We start from the raw sequence: 14,964 nt of genomic DNA on the forward strand, positions 1-14,964 counted from the left end.
TAAAGAATAGGCCTATATAGAAGGTGTGTGTGTGTGTGTGTGTGTGTGTGTGTGTGTGTGTGTGTGTGTGTGTGTGTGCGTGCGTGCGTGCGTGCGTGCGTGTGTGTGTCAGAGAGAGAGAGAGAGAGAGAAAGAAAGAGAGATGGACAGTCAGTCAGACGGACCTACAATAGGGTAGTTATGGCACCTGCACTGCTCCAATTGAAGTGGGAAAGATAGCGGAACACAGGCTGCAGGATTGTCCAGGTAAACCAAAGATGGTCCTGATGAGAGTGATGCTGTCGGTGTCCCTCTGCCTGCTGCTGACGTCCGTTGGCTCGGGCTGCGGACCGGGCAGGGGATACGGGAAGCGGAGGCACCCCAAGAAGCTGACACCGCTGGCGCTGAAACAGTTCATCCCCAACGTGGCAGAGAAAACCCTGGGGGCCAGCGGCAAGTACGAAGGCAAGATCACGCGCAACTCGGACAGGTTCAAGGACCTGACTCCCAGCTACAACCCCGATATTATTTTTAAGGATGAGGAAAACACCAACGCGGACCGACTCATGACACAAGTAGGCTAACAATACCTATTTCAGTCTGTTTTATTTTGTTGGAATTTATTTCGTCGCTATGGAAAGATGAATGTCGGATGTGAAGCGGCACAAGAGCGCATCTCTCTCTCTCTCTCTCTCTCTCTCTCGCCGGAGAACCGTGATGTCTGGTGTAGAGCGCGTCTAGAGTTGAAATTAGAGAGTGTGTGTGTGTGATGTGATTACATCTTCTTTCGCGGGGGACTTGAAGTGAAAGATATGTTGGTCTTTGTTTGTTGGGCATTTTATGACAACATTAATAGCTGCTCTTGTCTTTACATGCGACAGACAAGATAAAAGACGGATATTGGATATGGTTTCACCCCCAAATGCCCTAAATACAACCTTCTAATTAACACTGATCAATGAGAGAGAGAGAGAGAGAGAGAGAGAGAGAGAGAGAGAGAGAGAGAGAGAGAGAGAGATGAACAGTAGGCTAAATATAAAATGATTGGAGTCTTACATTAATCATCCCTAAAACTTTTCACCACTTTATTTACTTTCTTCTTGGAAATGAGCTTTCTCAGGTTTCCTCCACAGACACGCAGGTCAGGGAACTGACATCTCTACATTGTCTTTGGGTGTGAATGCCAGTCCAATCCATGGACTGGTGAACTGGGGCTGTGCAATATCATGGGTGCCAACATTCAAAAAGAAGATGTAGCCAAAATGACCACACACCAAAACTAAATGCCCACATCTAAGCCATGACCAAATATTATTCATACAAATCAGCATGTTTCCAAAATGATAATAGCCTATGTTTACAGTGAGAGAGTTGATGGATCATTACAACTTGTCACCAAGTTAGTTGCTGAGATCTAGGATGTCAGTGATCTGAACATGACACGTCTCTTCCCTTTTTCAGAGGTGTAAGGACAAACTGAACTCTTTGGCTATTTCAGTCATGAATCAGTGGCCCGGGGTTAAACTTCGAGTCACAGAGGGCTGGGATGAGGATGGCCATCATTCTGAGGAGTCCCTGCACTATGAGGGCAGAGCGGTGGACATCACCACCTCAGACCGGGACAAGAGCAAGTACGGCATGCTGTCCAGGCTGGCTGTGGAGGCGGGCTTCGACTGGGTATACTATGAGTCCAAAGCCCACATCCACTGCTCTGTGAAAGCAGGTGGGTGGACCAAATCTGTCATAACATATGAAATGTGTACACACAGTCCCATTAGCATGACTTTTACAGCTCTTTTACACAGAGTGCAATTTTTTAAGGCCACTGAATGAAACAATGTAAAGGGCAAAATTTCCCTCTGCTGAAATGCGGCATTTATTCTATGTCTTGGTCAATTTTCTTCAGTTTTGTCCATGATGAGAGCTTCAGCTTGGACAAACATTGTCACACATGGCAACAGCTACATTAGCTACAGCACTGAGTTTGAACTTAGCTCTTGAGCTTTTTACTTTTAAGTACTTTTATCACTTGTGTGCAATTGAGCGGCAGCAACGGGGCTACGTCTCAGGTCGTTGAATTGCAGGCACATTTCCTTCACTTGCCTCCCAGCGTCTCTGCCGTGCTTCCTCGCTGCGTCCGACTAAGACGCAAGGAAATCATGCAAGGAGAGAGGAAACGAGGAGATGTGTTTTTAAAGGGATGAGACGTCCTTTCCTATGAAGCGTCACGTGAATTTGTCAGCTGTGTGGGCGGAGTTATCAACGGCTTTCACCTGCACGGCTTCTGCGAAAGGCTGCTCTCGTGTATCCTCGCTCATAGCTCCTCAGAGATCCCTCCTCCAGAAATAAGAGCTTTGAGACAGCCTTCATGAAGGAGGACCAGAACAACTTCCGGTTTGAGCGAGGAGCTATCTAATAGGAGACTTGAATGATTTTGAGGAGAGACAGTCTGATAGTGTGCACCAGCAACCCTGTTTTGCACAAGAGTTGCCGATACCAGTATTGGAAATGCCTCCGACACTGCCTAAAATAGTGGTATCGGTATCAGCGAGTATGCCAAACTATGCACTGATCCCATGCCAACTAATTTGAAGCCCTGAAAATAATTAACCTTAAAGTAGTTTTTTTTTTTTATTTTTTTTTTATTTAGGCTATGGTCGTTTTTCGTTATGACTGTTAAACTAGACAATAAAAGTTTTCTAGCCCAATGGCGAATTCTGTTTTATGTTTAGGGTTTAACCTGAGCCAGGCCCCACAGCAATTATATAAATCATATCACACAGGGTTAATAGTATACAGCTTTAAAACATAATAAAATACACTACTGGTCAAAAGTTTGGGGTCACTTAGACATTTCCATTCCACTCCATTATAGACAGAATACCAGCTGCATCAGTTGCATTGCTTTTTTTAACCAGGGCAGCAATTTTCAGATTACATTATGTGCTTACATAATTGCAAAAGGGTTCTCGACCGTTGTAGAATGAAGTGGCTGATCTTTAATGCAATATCTCCATTGCCCATTATCAGCAACCATTCATCCAATGTTCCAAAGGCAAATTCTGTTTACTAATCTAATATCATTTTAAAAGGCCAACTGAGAAAACATTGGAGAACCCTTTTGCAATTATGGAAGCACATGATGTAATCTGAAACCTGCTGCCCTGGTTAAAAAAAAACAATGCAACTGATCTCAGCTGGTATTCTGTCTATAATGGAGTGGAATGGAAATTTCTAAGTGACCCCAAACTGTATATAATTGTTTTACGCACTGGTATTGGATCAGGACTCTGTATCGGCCGATATGCAAGTTCATGTATCGGTATCGGAAAGGAAAAAACTGTATTGGAACATCTCTAATTTGCACAGTACATGTGTCCCTCTGCTCTCCATGAGGACAGGTTTTTCGCCCCTCTGAGTGTGGCCATTTAGTACACATATAAGCACTTTTGCTCATAAATATGGTAGGACTACACTTTGTACTAGCTTGTTTTAGGTTTTTACCTCAGCCTTTATGGTAACCCACTCATTAATTCAACATGTTTATAGTTCTTACAAAACATATTCATCAACTCTAGTGTGTTGCTGTTGCCACTCTTGCAGAAAACTCTGTGGCAGTTAAGTCTGGAGGTTGCTTCCCTGGTTCGTCCATCGTGATCCTGTCAGATGGAAGGACTAAACCATTGAAGGAGCTCCAGGTGGGGGACAAGGTGCTGGCCGCTGACCAACAAGGAAATCTTGTTCCTAGTGACTTTCTAATGTTTATGGACCAGGACCAGCAGATTATGAGAGAGTTCCACGTCCTAGAGACTGAAGAACCACGCTGCAGACTGACACTGACTGCAGCTCACCTGGTCTTTGTTATGAGCAACAACAGCACCAACAGCAGCGACATTAGGGCCGTGTTCTCCAGTAATGTAAAAATAGGACAGTGGCTTCTTGTTGTTGGGAATGACCGTCCGAACCACCTCATCCCTGCAAGAGTGACAAGAATTCATGTGGAGAAATATCGAGGGTCTTATGCACCCGTAACATCTCACGGAACCATCATAGTTGACTGGGTTTTGGCATCTTGCTATGCGGTCGTTGAGGATCATGACCTTGCACACTGGGTTTTTGTGCCAGTCCGACTGTGGCGCTCGTTCTTGTCCCTGGTCGGGATGGTGAAAGAGCTCAGCAGTGTGTACCAAACGGAGGGCGTCCACTGGTACCCAGAGCTTCTCTACCATGTGGGAAGTTGGGTTCTGGACAGCAGCTCTTTTCACCCACAAACAGGGCTTTAAATTGATACTCACCAACCTGCCAAATGCAGGTAGAAATGAACTTTGGCGGGTAACATTGTAAAGTTACTAGGCAATTTGGCTGGTGATGAATGAAGCAGAGCGTCTGTTTGATTCGGCAGGCTGCAGAAACGATGCGACAAGTCAGTGTTGCCAGATTGGTCTGTTTTCCGCCAAGAAATTTGGCCGGTTTTGTGTGTCTTTGCCTTGGAAACGTAATCTTTATCTTGCAATACTGCTTGTTGAACTAACAACTACATTTCCCATAAACAACCGTTGGATATGTGCCTAACGTGTGCGGTATCAATTACGAGCTAAGCTGAAACGGAGAAGACAAATGGAACGGCGCGAAACAAACCAGAGGAGCTGAAATCAAGTAGTAAAGTTAGTTAGGAAAAAAAAATTGTTTGTTTCGGGTCTATCACGGATGGAAAGAGTAAGCAAGTAAAAGTAATGTTGCTTAAAGCTTTGGTGCGTAACTTTTTGATATTAATGAACGTCCGTTACATTCAAGCCATTGCCAAATGAGTTGTTACAAAGCTAATTAAGACTATCAGCTCCACACAACTCTCTCTGTGTTTCTCAGTATGGCTGTGTTCAGAAGATTGTGGTGTCCGGCGACTTTCGCGCGCAGAAACTCAAGTGAAGATAATGACCTCTTCTGAAGAGTCCATCATGTTTTTGTAATCCTCCGTGTCCTCCTTGGCTACTAGCAACTGTGTGGAGGAGGGGTGGGGGGCTGTGCGCGATCACAGAAGGCTTGTATCATGTGGACGAGCCGACAGTGTTGTTGTCATTACTTAGAATTTCTCATGGGGGCGACAGAAACTAGACAATAGCCCCAAGAAATTAAAGAACAACTTTAGGCTACAAAATAAAGTGCATTAACATGTCAAAGTCATTCAGTAAATAGCTAAATTGCTGATTCTTAAAAAATGCTCAAAAAAGTACAGACAAAATAACTTTGTCTGTCTATTACAGAATCACATCCTGTAATCTGGCAATGAGTCAAACAGTTAGTTACATACCGTAGGAATATGTCAAATATTTTACAACCCTATATAAATCCCATATAAATGGGGTTTAAAACACATTTGAAGTAACAAAATGGCATGCTAGCAGTTTCTTTGCTTCCAGTCTTAAGCTAGGCTTAACACACACACACACACACACACACACACACACACACACACACACACACACACACACACACACACACACACACACACACACTGTGTTACTGACAGAATGGTTGTTAGTGATCTATGTACTATATGAAAATGTTAAATTTGTTAATGTGTTTGTGTCTACGAACCGTGCTGAATGATGTATTATTATATGAATCATGTATTTATGAATGCAGAGTTAATGTGATTGTTATAACTGACTGTTACAGCCAATTATATTTACATGGATGGATGGATATGCTGGAATCAATAAATTATATTTTTTATACGTCATAGTCATACACGTCATATTTGTTGACCTCTAAGTTGCCTCAAGGAATCATTGCTTCATTTAGGCTTCATTTAGGTCCCTAACTGTATTATTGACCCAAGGGCTATATAACACTTTAATATCATTTCAGCATATTTAATGTACTGTAGGTTTACACAGATAAATACAATGTTGATTGTATTCAAGTTTGAACTGTTTCCTTTATGTCTATGGAGCACTGAGGAGTGTCTTATGCAAACATTCCTCAAAGGTGAGCTGTTGCAGGAAGAAATCTTTTTATTGTTAAAGCCGTGTATCGCTGGTTGGAGCTATAAAGGAGCTGAAATTTTCCAGAGCTGGTGTTTGCTTCATTTGAACTAAAACTGCAAAACGTTTGAACTCGAGACTCTCGTCAAATATAAATACAAGATTTATGGAAAACAAAATCCCTTTCTGTTTCTGTGTCTAGGTGTTCATGATATAAAAAGGTCAACAGTTGCATTTGAAACCTTAAATCAAGCCAGACTTTTCAATATACACCACACCCATTTCCACCTGGTTTTTCCTTCATTTTTCACTCCTGTTCCTACATATTTAATCATTTGATACACATCATATTTGGACAACTCCAGAAACAACAGTTTCCTTCTTTTTTTTATATTGTTTGATTGTTTAAAATCAAAACAAGTGAAACTAATAATGAATGTGATGTTTTATTTAGCAGAATTGCTTTATGTTGTTCTATCCAATATTTCTAATCAGATTTTCTATTCTGTATTCTGATAAAATCCCCCCCCCCACCCCCCCCTTGACTGATTATTGGTCCTCCCTGTGCCACCCCACTTAAAGTGCTCATATTATGCTCATTTTGAGGTTCATAATTGTATTTAGAGATTGTACCAGAATAGGTTTATGTGGTTTAATTTTCAGAAAACACCATATTTTTGTTGTACTGCACATTGCTGCAGCTCCTCTTTTCACCCTGTGTGTTGAGCTCTCTGTTTTAGCTACAGAGTGAGGCATCTCACTTTTGTACTATCTTTGTTGGGAGTCGCACATGCGCAGTAAGTACTGCTAGCTTGTTGCAGAGCATGAGGGCGTGCCATGCTAGCAGCTAGTCGAGCATTATAACATGTGTTACAAAGTGACGCACGTTTGTCACGGAAGTAAAGGCTGGACTACAATAGAGCTGTTTGGAGTTGGTGAACAGTGTTTTCTCTGGAAGATGGTAAGTCCCTGGTGGCTTTTTCACTTTGTAAACCTATAACATGCACAAAAATATATATAACACAATAAAGGAAAAGGGAAAAGCCAAAAAGCATAATATGAGCGCTTTAAAAAATCCTGGAATCGCCCCTGCCCCACAACTGCCAAATCAGAGGCCAAAGATAAATAACTGATTTCCTGTTATTAGCCTAACTCTCACCGAGTAACCTATCTTTGCCACAGGTCTTTCCCCCTGCCTTCAGCTCTCCTTTATCCCCTCTGGGAGGCACACATCACAGATTGAAAATCTCTGATCTACAGCAGTCTATAGCCCCTTGTAGTGTGCTGTGATAACCACTAGATGGCGATGTTTACTTTAATAATATGTGAGCTGAGGCTTGGAGAGCTATGGATTCATCTTGCCAAATGATATCTTCCAGGTGGCATTTCACCAACATCATCCTCCCTATGCGGCGGTTCCCGCTATTATACATCAGCAGTCATTGTGCTGCATACAGTTATAAATACATGGAATACACATTAATTCCTATGCATTACTTTTCCTAGCTATACGTACGAATTGTTCATGAAAGATAGCCTGCTCCGAACCATCCATTCTAGCATCAATCATGCAGCTTATAAAAGCTGACATTTTTCTTTAGTCTTAATGTTAAGTTAGCTATACACTTTAACTGAACAGAACAATTTTTTTTTTTTTTTTAAAGTTTTTTTTGCAGGATATGATTAAATGATTGAAGAAAATTATGTTTTTATTACAAGGTGAAGTTAGTGGCTGTGAGAATAGGCTGGATTTGCCTGGATTCTGCATGTTACAGTTAGTACTATTTCACAATGTTTGATCAGACCGGCTTGTCACATTTAACAGTTGTTGCATTTCACAGGCCCTCTAATCCATTATCTCCAGTCTAATAATCTGACCTGCATTCTAACACTACGGTGGTTGCTAAAGAGCTCCGTTTTCACACTAGATTGCTTTCTGATGGTATCAGCCGTCAGTGCTCTTCCCAGTCCTTAACAGGCCTTGGAGGAAACATGTGGAGGTAACTTTGACCCAGCTGAGAGGATCTTCCTGCCATCAGCAGGTTTCTCTCTACAGGACGCTGGCAGCTGATGGAATAAGACCTTCAAGTGACACAGAACAACACAGACGGGCCATATTCCATCTCAGCACTCTCCATCCTCCCATAACCCCAAAGCTCCTCTCCTTGCCTGACTTTCCTCTTTTCCTTCCTCTGTTTGTCCACTCCCCTCATCTTTATTTGGCTCCGTTCCCTCGCTCTCGCTCCCTCCGTCCCCACTCTTACTCTGCAGTACCACCAGGATTTCTTTTTAAAGAAAGAGATAAAGCTTTATGATGATATTAAGTGTTAAATATATATATATATATATATATATATATATATATATATATAATTATATATAGTATATATTTTTTACCTTTTAAAAAAGCTGAAATTTGAAGGTCCAATGTGTGGGAATTTCTCCCATCTAGCGTTGAGATCATATATCGCAAGTATCTATATATCTAAGTATGTATTACAGCTACGGTGGCATTCACGCTTCAAAAAGCCGGTCTCTTGCTCTTTTCAATATCCTTTTTCTTTTTCTGGGTGAAGAAGAAGACTCCTGTTCCTGAAATTTGGATTTTGAATATGTGTGGTCCTCCAGGTTTCCTTCTTCAAACTTCTACGATACGATACCCATTAGCAGCGTTAGCAGCACCTGTGAGTTTAAAGGCGGAGCAGTATGTCCTGTATGTCCCTTACCGGCTAACGTATTTCAAGATGGCGCATGAATATGGAGCATGCAAATGTAAAATGTCAAGCCAATATGAATACTTGGAATTGATGGTGGTGGTAAATATTTATGAAAAAGGAGAAGTTTGTGAACGGGCAACACAGATTTTGATAATGAACAACTAAACACGTTACACACTGGACCTGGAGGTTTGCAACTGTCTCGTGATTGCAGAGTATTGACGCAGCACTGTATGAATAGTTTACATACAGGCAGAACATTGTCGAGGAAAAAATATGGAGGTAAAAAAGTACCTGATCATGTTTAAGCCATGCTCTTTAGCAGATAATGGTTCTAACAGACCATTGTATTGTTTGCATCTGCCACTGAACTAAATCTTACATTTGTAACTATTGTAGTTGCTACCAGTATTGTTGCTCTGGAAGTTGGGTGATGCTAACACATCCTCATACCGACAACATTATAGGTTGATTTACAAAGACTCCCATATCGACACATACAACGTGGTGGCGGTTTAATCATGTTTGAAATAACGGGCACAGTTTTAAACACATAGTAAACGTTGTGAAACAAAACTAGTTACGTTTAGGCACCACAAATACTTCAGGGATTGGTTTAAAATGAGTCACGTAAAACTACTAAAATGAGGACGTCACAGACGTCATTGTGTCCATCCATCCATCCATCCATCCATCCATCCATCCATATAACATGTGCTTATCCGGGGTCGCCAGGGACATGAACCCTGGCCTTCTGAGTAAAAGTCCTGTGTTTGTTTTGTGAGGCCTCTGGTGATTCCCACCCCTACTATTCACCACCCCAACCTGGCTTTTTATGCAGAATTTGGCGATAATTACTACAAGCACGAGAGGTCATCGCCCAACAAAAAACGCAATTGTAATCGTTACGAGCTCTATGAATAATCGACCCATACGGTCGTTTTCTGGGTGAGGACGGGCTGGGAAGGCAGGCAAACATCTAGAAAACAATCTGAAGACACTATGGTGGACAGAACTGTGAACACTATGTGGCCACTATGTCTACAATTTGAGAATGTCTTTGTTCTGTTACTGTAATATAAAAGATGATTCATTAATAAGAAAAAAACTAAGGTTGGCTTGGTCTCCTTAAAGGTTACTTCAGTACTACCTTTGTTTGTTGGACCTTATTAGCAAAGACAACCTGTGGTCAAGGCAGCATGTGGACCTTGAAAGTGTGTGTGTGTGTGTGTGTGTGTGTGTTCCTATGACCTTGAAAAGCTGCATATGGCCTGCCATTTTTTTACTGTGATCCCCCACAGGTTTAATGAGCAGACCAAGACTATACAGACACACACGCACACACACGCATGCACGCACGCACGCACGCACACACACACACACACACACACACACACACACACACACACACACACACACATCAATATATAAAGTACAATGACACAAAGACCGAACCTTGACCTGTGCTTTATTTTACACAAACAGCCTTTCTGCTATGGATTGTTATAAAACGTATTTAAAATTTAGCCAGTTCTTCATATTTCATTATGATTTTAGTTTTTCAACAAGTGAAATTTTGAACAGGAACAAGACACATAAGATAAGCCTTTATTGATGTTGGGTGGAAATCCAGGTGTTGCAGCAGCATAAAAATGAGTAAGTAAGTACAGATATATAAAAAATAAAATAAAATCATAAGAAATGACAATAAATACAGTAAATAGGAAATGAAATAAAATAAGCGTTGGCCATTTAAACGACCGGGACCTCACGGTACCCTCTACCCCACTTACAGCAATATTTTCTCGGCTAAATTGAACTGTTCCCTTCCCTTAAGCTCTCAGGTATCATTGGTAAGGAAAATGTAATTTCCACTCATCTGCTGTCTATCACAATAAACACCTGAAAAGCAAATCCCCCCTGGGAATAAGAAGGCCTTTCTTTATGTCCTGCCATGAAGCACACACTCCACTCCTGCACAGTATATATATAAAAGCCACATTAGCCACACGTAGGCCTATTGTTTACCTGAAGGAACCAAATTAAGGGAACTAATTGAGAGAGCCAGAGCCAGAAATCTCAAAAAAAAGATTGTAGTTGAAGAGGGGGTGGTAGCAACAGAGCAATATGAAGAGATAAAGATGCAGACAGAGGCAAAGAGAGACAGAGAGAAGGAGATAACATTGTTTGAGGTTCAGTTCACACACAGAGCAGACAGCCTGTGGAGGTCCCTGGGCAATAAGGCATCATCCTGCGCGGGCATGTCAAAAGAAAACACATTGATTCTGTTGTTGACTGTCTATAATCCCTACACATAGGCTACGGACGGACACACACACACACACACACACACACACACACACACACACACACAGCAGCATTTCCCACACAGGTTTTTTTTCCTTTGTGGGGGCAGAAAGGCTGAAGTCAGAGCAATTAGACACCAAAGAACTGAAGATGTTCTACTGTAAACATCTACTCTGTGTTTGAACAGAATGCAAAGAAACAGAATATGATGCAATACATTCTGTGATTAAAACTAGTTTGAGACTATTTCCCATCTAATTTGAAGGCAACCAAGCATCCCATTTACTAATCTTGAAACATTTTTGGTATAAGGCTGGCATAATTATCTTTGATTTTCTATTGTCAATGAGCTCCATGAATAGACCAAAACCAACAACACATGGTGGCATCTAAGCGTCACATCACAACACTAGCCTGGATCAACGGAAGTACATTTCTAGGGATGTCCCTCTATTTCCGCTCTCTGTGTGTTGCCGTTCTCAAACTCCCTTCGCTTTCGGGAAACAACAGCAAACTTCGAGCTAGCAAGCTACACGCTGAAAATGTCAAGTTTTGAAGAAAATTTGGATCGTTCAACAAGGCAGCCCTGCTTGGTTCTTTCGGGGAATGATGGTAAAGATTTACAGAGAACATGTTTACGGCATTTCCTCTCTAACTGGGACGTTTTGGGACTGATTGGTGGGATTGCTGTGGATGAAGTACACACGGAGATACACTGGTAAGAGCTAATGAGGTTTCACCATGTATCCAGCTAATTTAAATAGCTTACGTTACTGTATTGTGTGAACAGTTAACTTCATTTTATATTGTATGTGGCGTTTTCTTTTGCGGGGTGCAAATGTTCCACCTAAACTAAAGTTCCTTCCCAAAACTATTTTGCAGACCCAGCATCGTTGCGTCCAGAGCTTAGCGCCGCCCAAGACGTCTGTGATTGTTTTAAAGAAATGCAAACAACTCAGAGCGTTTTTTTTCTCCTATCCCAGAATGAATGTGTTATTAACGACCAACTCTAGATCTAATAAAATTGTATTAATAGTGTCAAATCATAACAGAAATTATATCAGGACACTTTACAAACAGAGTAGGTCTAGACCACACATTTTAACCACAATTAGAACCTGCATGACCCCACAAAGCCGTAGTCTTGTCTTTAATCTTTCAATATATATTTTCTCCAGAGTGTATGAAGGCATTACACACATTCAATTCAGCCTGATCTATTTGCTAACTTACGTTTCATGAAGTAAAAAAACACTTATCTTTTCCTCCTCTGGCCTTCAATCAGAGACCGAGCAGAGCAGACGGGACTTACTGGGCTCGTGTTGAGTCTGACAGGGAATATTGATTGAGAGAGCAGCGAGTGAAAGAGTCGCGGCCAGGTGAATCGATCTGTCTCCGAGCCATTGTCAGAGCTCATCGTCTAGTCTAATGATAAAGCCCTGAATAGAAATGCTTCCTGACCTTGAGTGGCGAGTGCTAACAGCACAAACATCAGAACAATACACTGAGCCGAGGGATGTACTTTAGATCCTAAATGTCAGATCTTTAACACGCACATTGAGATTTCTTTTTACAACAATGGCCTCCATTTGGAACTAATTATCCTGCAAGAAAAAAAGCTAAACAGAGAAGAAAAGCAGCCAAACCAAGACAACCCCCCCCCCACCCAAACCAGGTTAGATCAAAACCTCAAATATTGCTTTTCATGATACTCTTTAGAAAAACTGCAGTTTTTGCTTGTTTTGTCACTAACTAGTCCTTTCTATTCAGATGTGTTATGTGTATATCTGTTACAGACAGATGTTCAACACTAGAGGGAAGCACAGCTCTGAGACAATGACAGCATGAGGACTATGGACCACACTTGACCTTAAAACATGATGTATTGGAGTCAAGACTGCAACAACATTCACTTTGTGTTAGAAATGCCATGAGCCACTTTTTACGTTCTGTGAGTAAATCCACAGGCTGTATTCGCACCATTTAGACTACCTCTAAAGTACGTAGAGTAGCACTCCTGCAGCATCCTTACCACAGCATAGGGCTTTGCAATTAATCAAATTTTGATCACAGTTTTGATTTCGACGCCTAGCCATCACAAAAGCAATGTAATCGCATTATTTTACACGTTACATTTTGCAAGTAGACTTTTATTTTGTCTTGTGTTGTGAAGGGGAATTCGAAAAAAGTTCAACGGGAAAAGAATTAAAGTGCTCATATTATGGTCATTTTCAGGTTCATAATTGTATTTAGAGGTTGTACCAGAATAGGTTTATGTGGTTTAATTTTCAAAAAACACCATATTTTTGTTGTACTGCACATTGCTGCAGCTCCTCTTTTCACCCTGTGTGTTGAGCTCTCTGTTTTAGCTACAGAGTGAGACATCACACTTCTGCTCCATTTTTGTTGGGAGTCACACATGCGCAGTAGCTAGGTAAGAACTACTAGCCAGTCAGAAGCAGAGTATGAGGGCGTGCCCTGACAGTAGCTAGGTAAGGACTACTAGCCAGTCAGAAGCAGAGTATGAGGGCGTGCCCTGACAGTACCTAGGTAAGGACTACTAGCCAGTCAGAAGCAGAGTATGAGGGCGTGCCCTGACAGTACCTAGGTAAGGACTACTAGCCAGTCAGAAGCAGAGTATGAGGGCGTGCCCTGACAGTACCTAGGTAAGGACTACTAGCCAGTCAGAAGCAGAGTATGAGGGCGTGCCCCTGACAGTACCCTAGGTAAGGACTACTAGCCAGTCAGAAGCAGAGTATGAGGGCGTGCCCTGACAGTACCTTGGTAAGGACTACTAGCCAGTCAGAAGCAGAGTATGAGGGCGTGCCCTGACAGTACCTAGGTAAGGACTACTAGCCAGTCAGAAGCAATGAGGGCGTGCCCTGACAGTACCTAGGTAAGGACTACTAGCCAGTCAGAAGCAGAGTATGAGGGCGTGCCCTGAGAGTACCTAGGTAAGGACTACTAGCCAGTCAGAAGCAGAGTATGAGGGCGTGCCGTGACAGTACCTGGGTAAGGACTACTAGCCAGTCAGAAGCAGAGTATGAGGGCGTGCCCTGACAGTACCTGGTAAGGACTACTAGCCAGTCAGAAGCAGAGTATGAGGGCGTGCCCTGACAGTACCTAGGTAAGGACTACTAGCCAGTCAGAAGCAGAGTATGAGGGCGTGCCCTGACAGTACCTAGGTAAGGACTACTAGCCAGTCAGAAGCAGAGTATGAGGGCGTGCCCTGACAGTACCTAGGTAAGGACTACTAGCCAGTCAGAAGCAGAGTATGAGGGCGTGCCATGCTAGCAGCTAGGCGAGCATTATAACGTGTGTTCCAAAGTGACCACGTTTGTCTCTGAAGTAAAGGCTGGACTACAATAGAGCTGTTTGGAGCAGTTTGTGAACAGTGTTTTCTGTTGGAGATGGTAAGTCCCTTTGGGGGGGACTTTGGGCTTTTTCACTTTGTAAACCTATAACGTGCACAAAAAAGATATATAACAAAATAAAGGAAAGGGAAAAAGCCAAAAAGCATAATATGAGCACTTAAAGGGAAATGTCAGTTCATGGTGTTTTCACTGTTGATTTGTTTAAATGTTTCACTGTTTTTTAAGTTTAATAAATGCAACAACTTTCCAAAAGTCAATGAGTAATTTTGTTAAATAATCGGGATTTCATTATAAATAATTGTGATTATGATTTGTTTTCCATAATCGAGCAGGCCCACAGCAGTCACTTGGCAACCACCTATATTTGGTTGGCTGTAGTTACAGGGTTTGAGCTCAGTTTAGGGGTTATCATTATTATAATAAATACAGGGCAAATACAGACAATTGTCTGGAGCTGTTATTTAAGTTACAGTGCGTTGGAAGGAATTTCCTTAAGGGAAGTGCTTTACTAAAACCTAAATTATCAGTTTCATCACTCATTCATTATAGGATATGTATTATATTATCTTATTATTAATCTCCATATATGTCAAGTTGTAAGCT

The 14,964-nt window shown here is 41.8% G+C and overlaps 1 protein-coding gene across 1 annotated transcript; it reads left to right on the forward strand.

The window, feature by feature from the left end:
• The first annotated feature begins 257 nt into the window (after window positions 1-257).
• Window positions 258-4,262, forward strand: LOC144526447 (tiggy-winkle hedgehog protein-like). Its single transcript, XM_078263931.1, has 3 exons — window positions 258-554; window positions 1,441-1,702; window positions 3,583-4,262. The coding sequence occupies exons 1-3, from the start codon at window positions 258-260 to the stop codon at window positions 4,260-4,262; spliced, it is 1,239 nt and encodes a 412-aa protein (XP_078120057.1).
• Window positions 4,263-14,964: the final 10,702 nt, after the last annotated feature.

This window comes from Sander vitreus, chromosome 12 (genome assembly GCF_031162955.1).
Source record: "Sander vitreus isolate 19-12246 chromosome 12, sanVit1, whole genome shotgun sequence".
Lineage (NCBI taxonomy): Eukaryota > Metazoa > Chordata > Actinopteri > Perciformes > Percidae > Sander > Sander vitreus.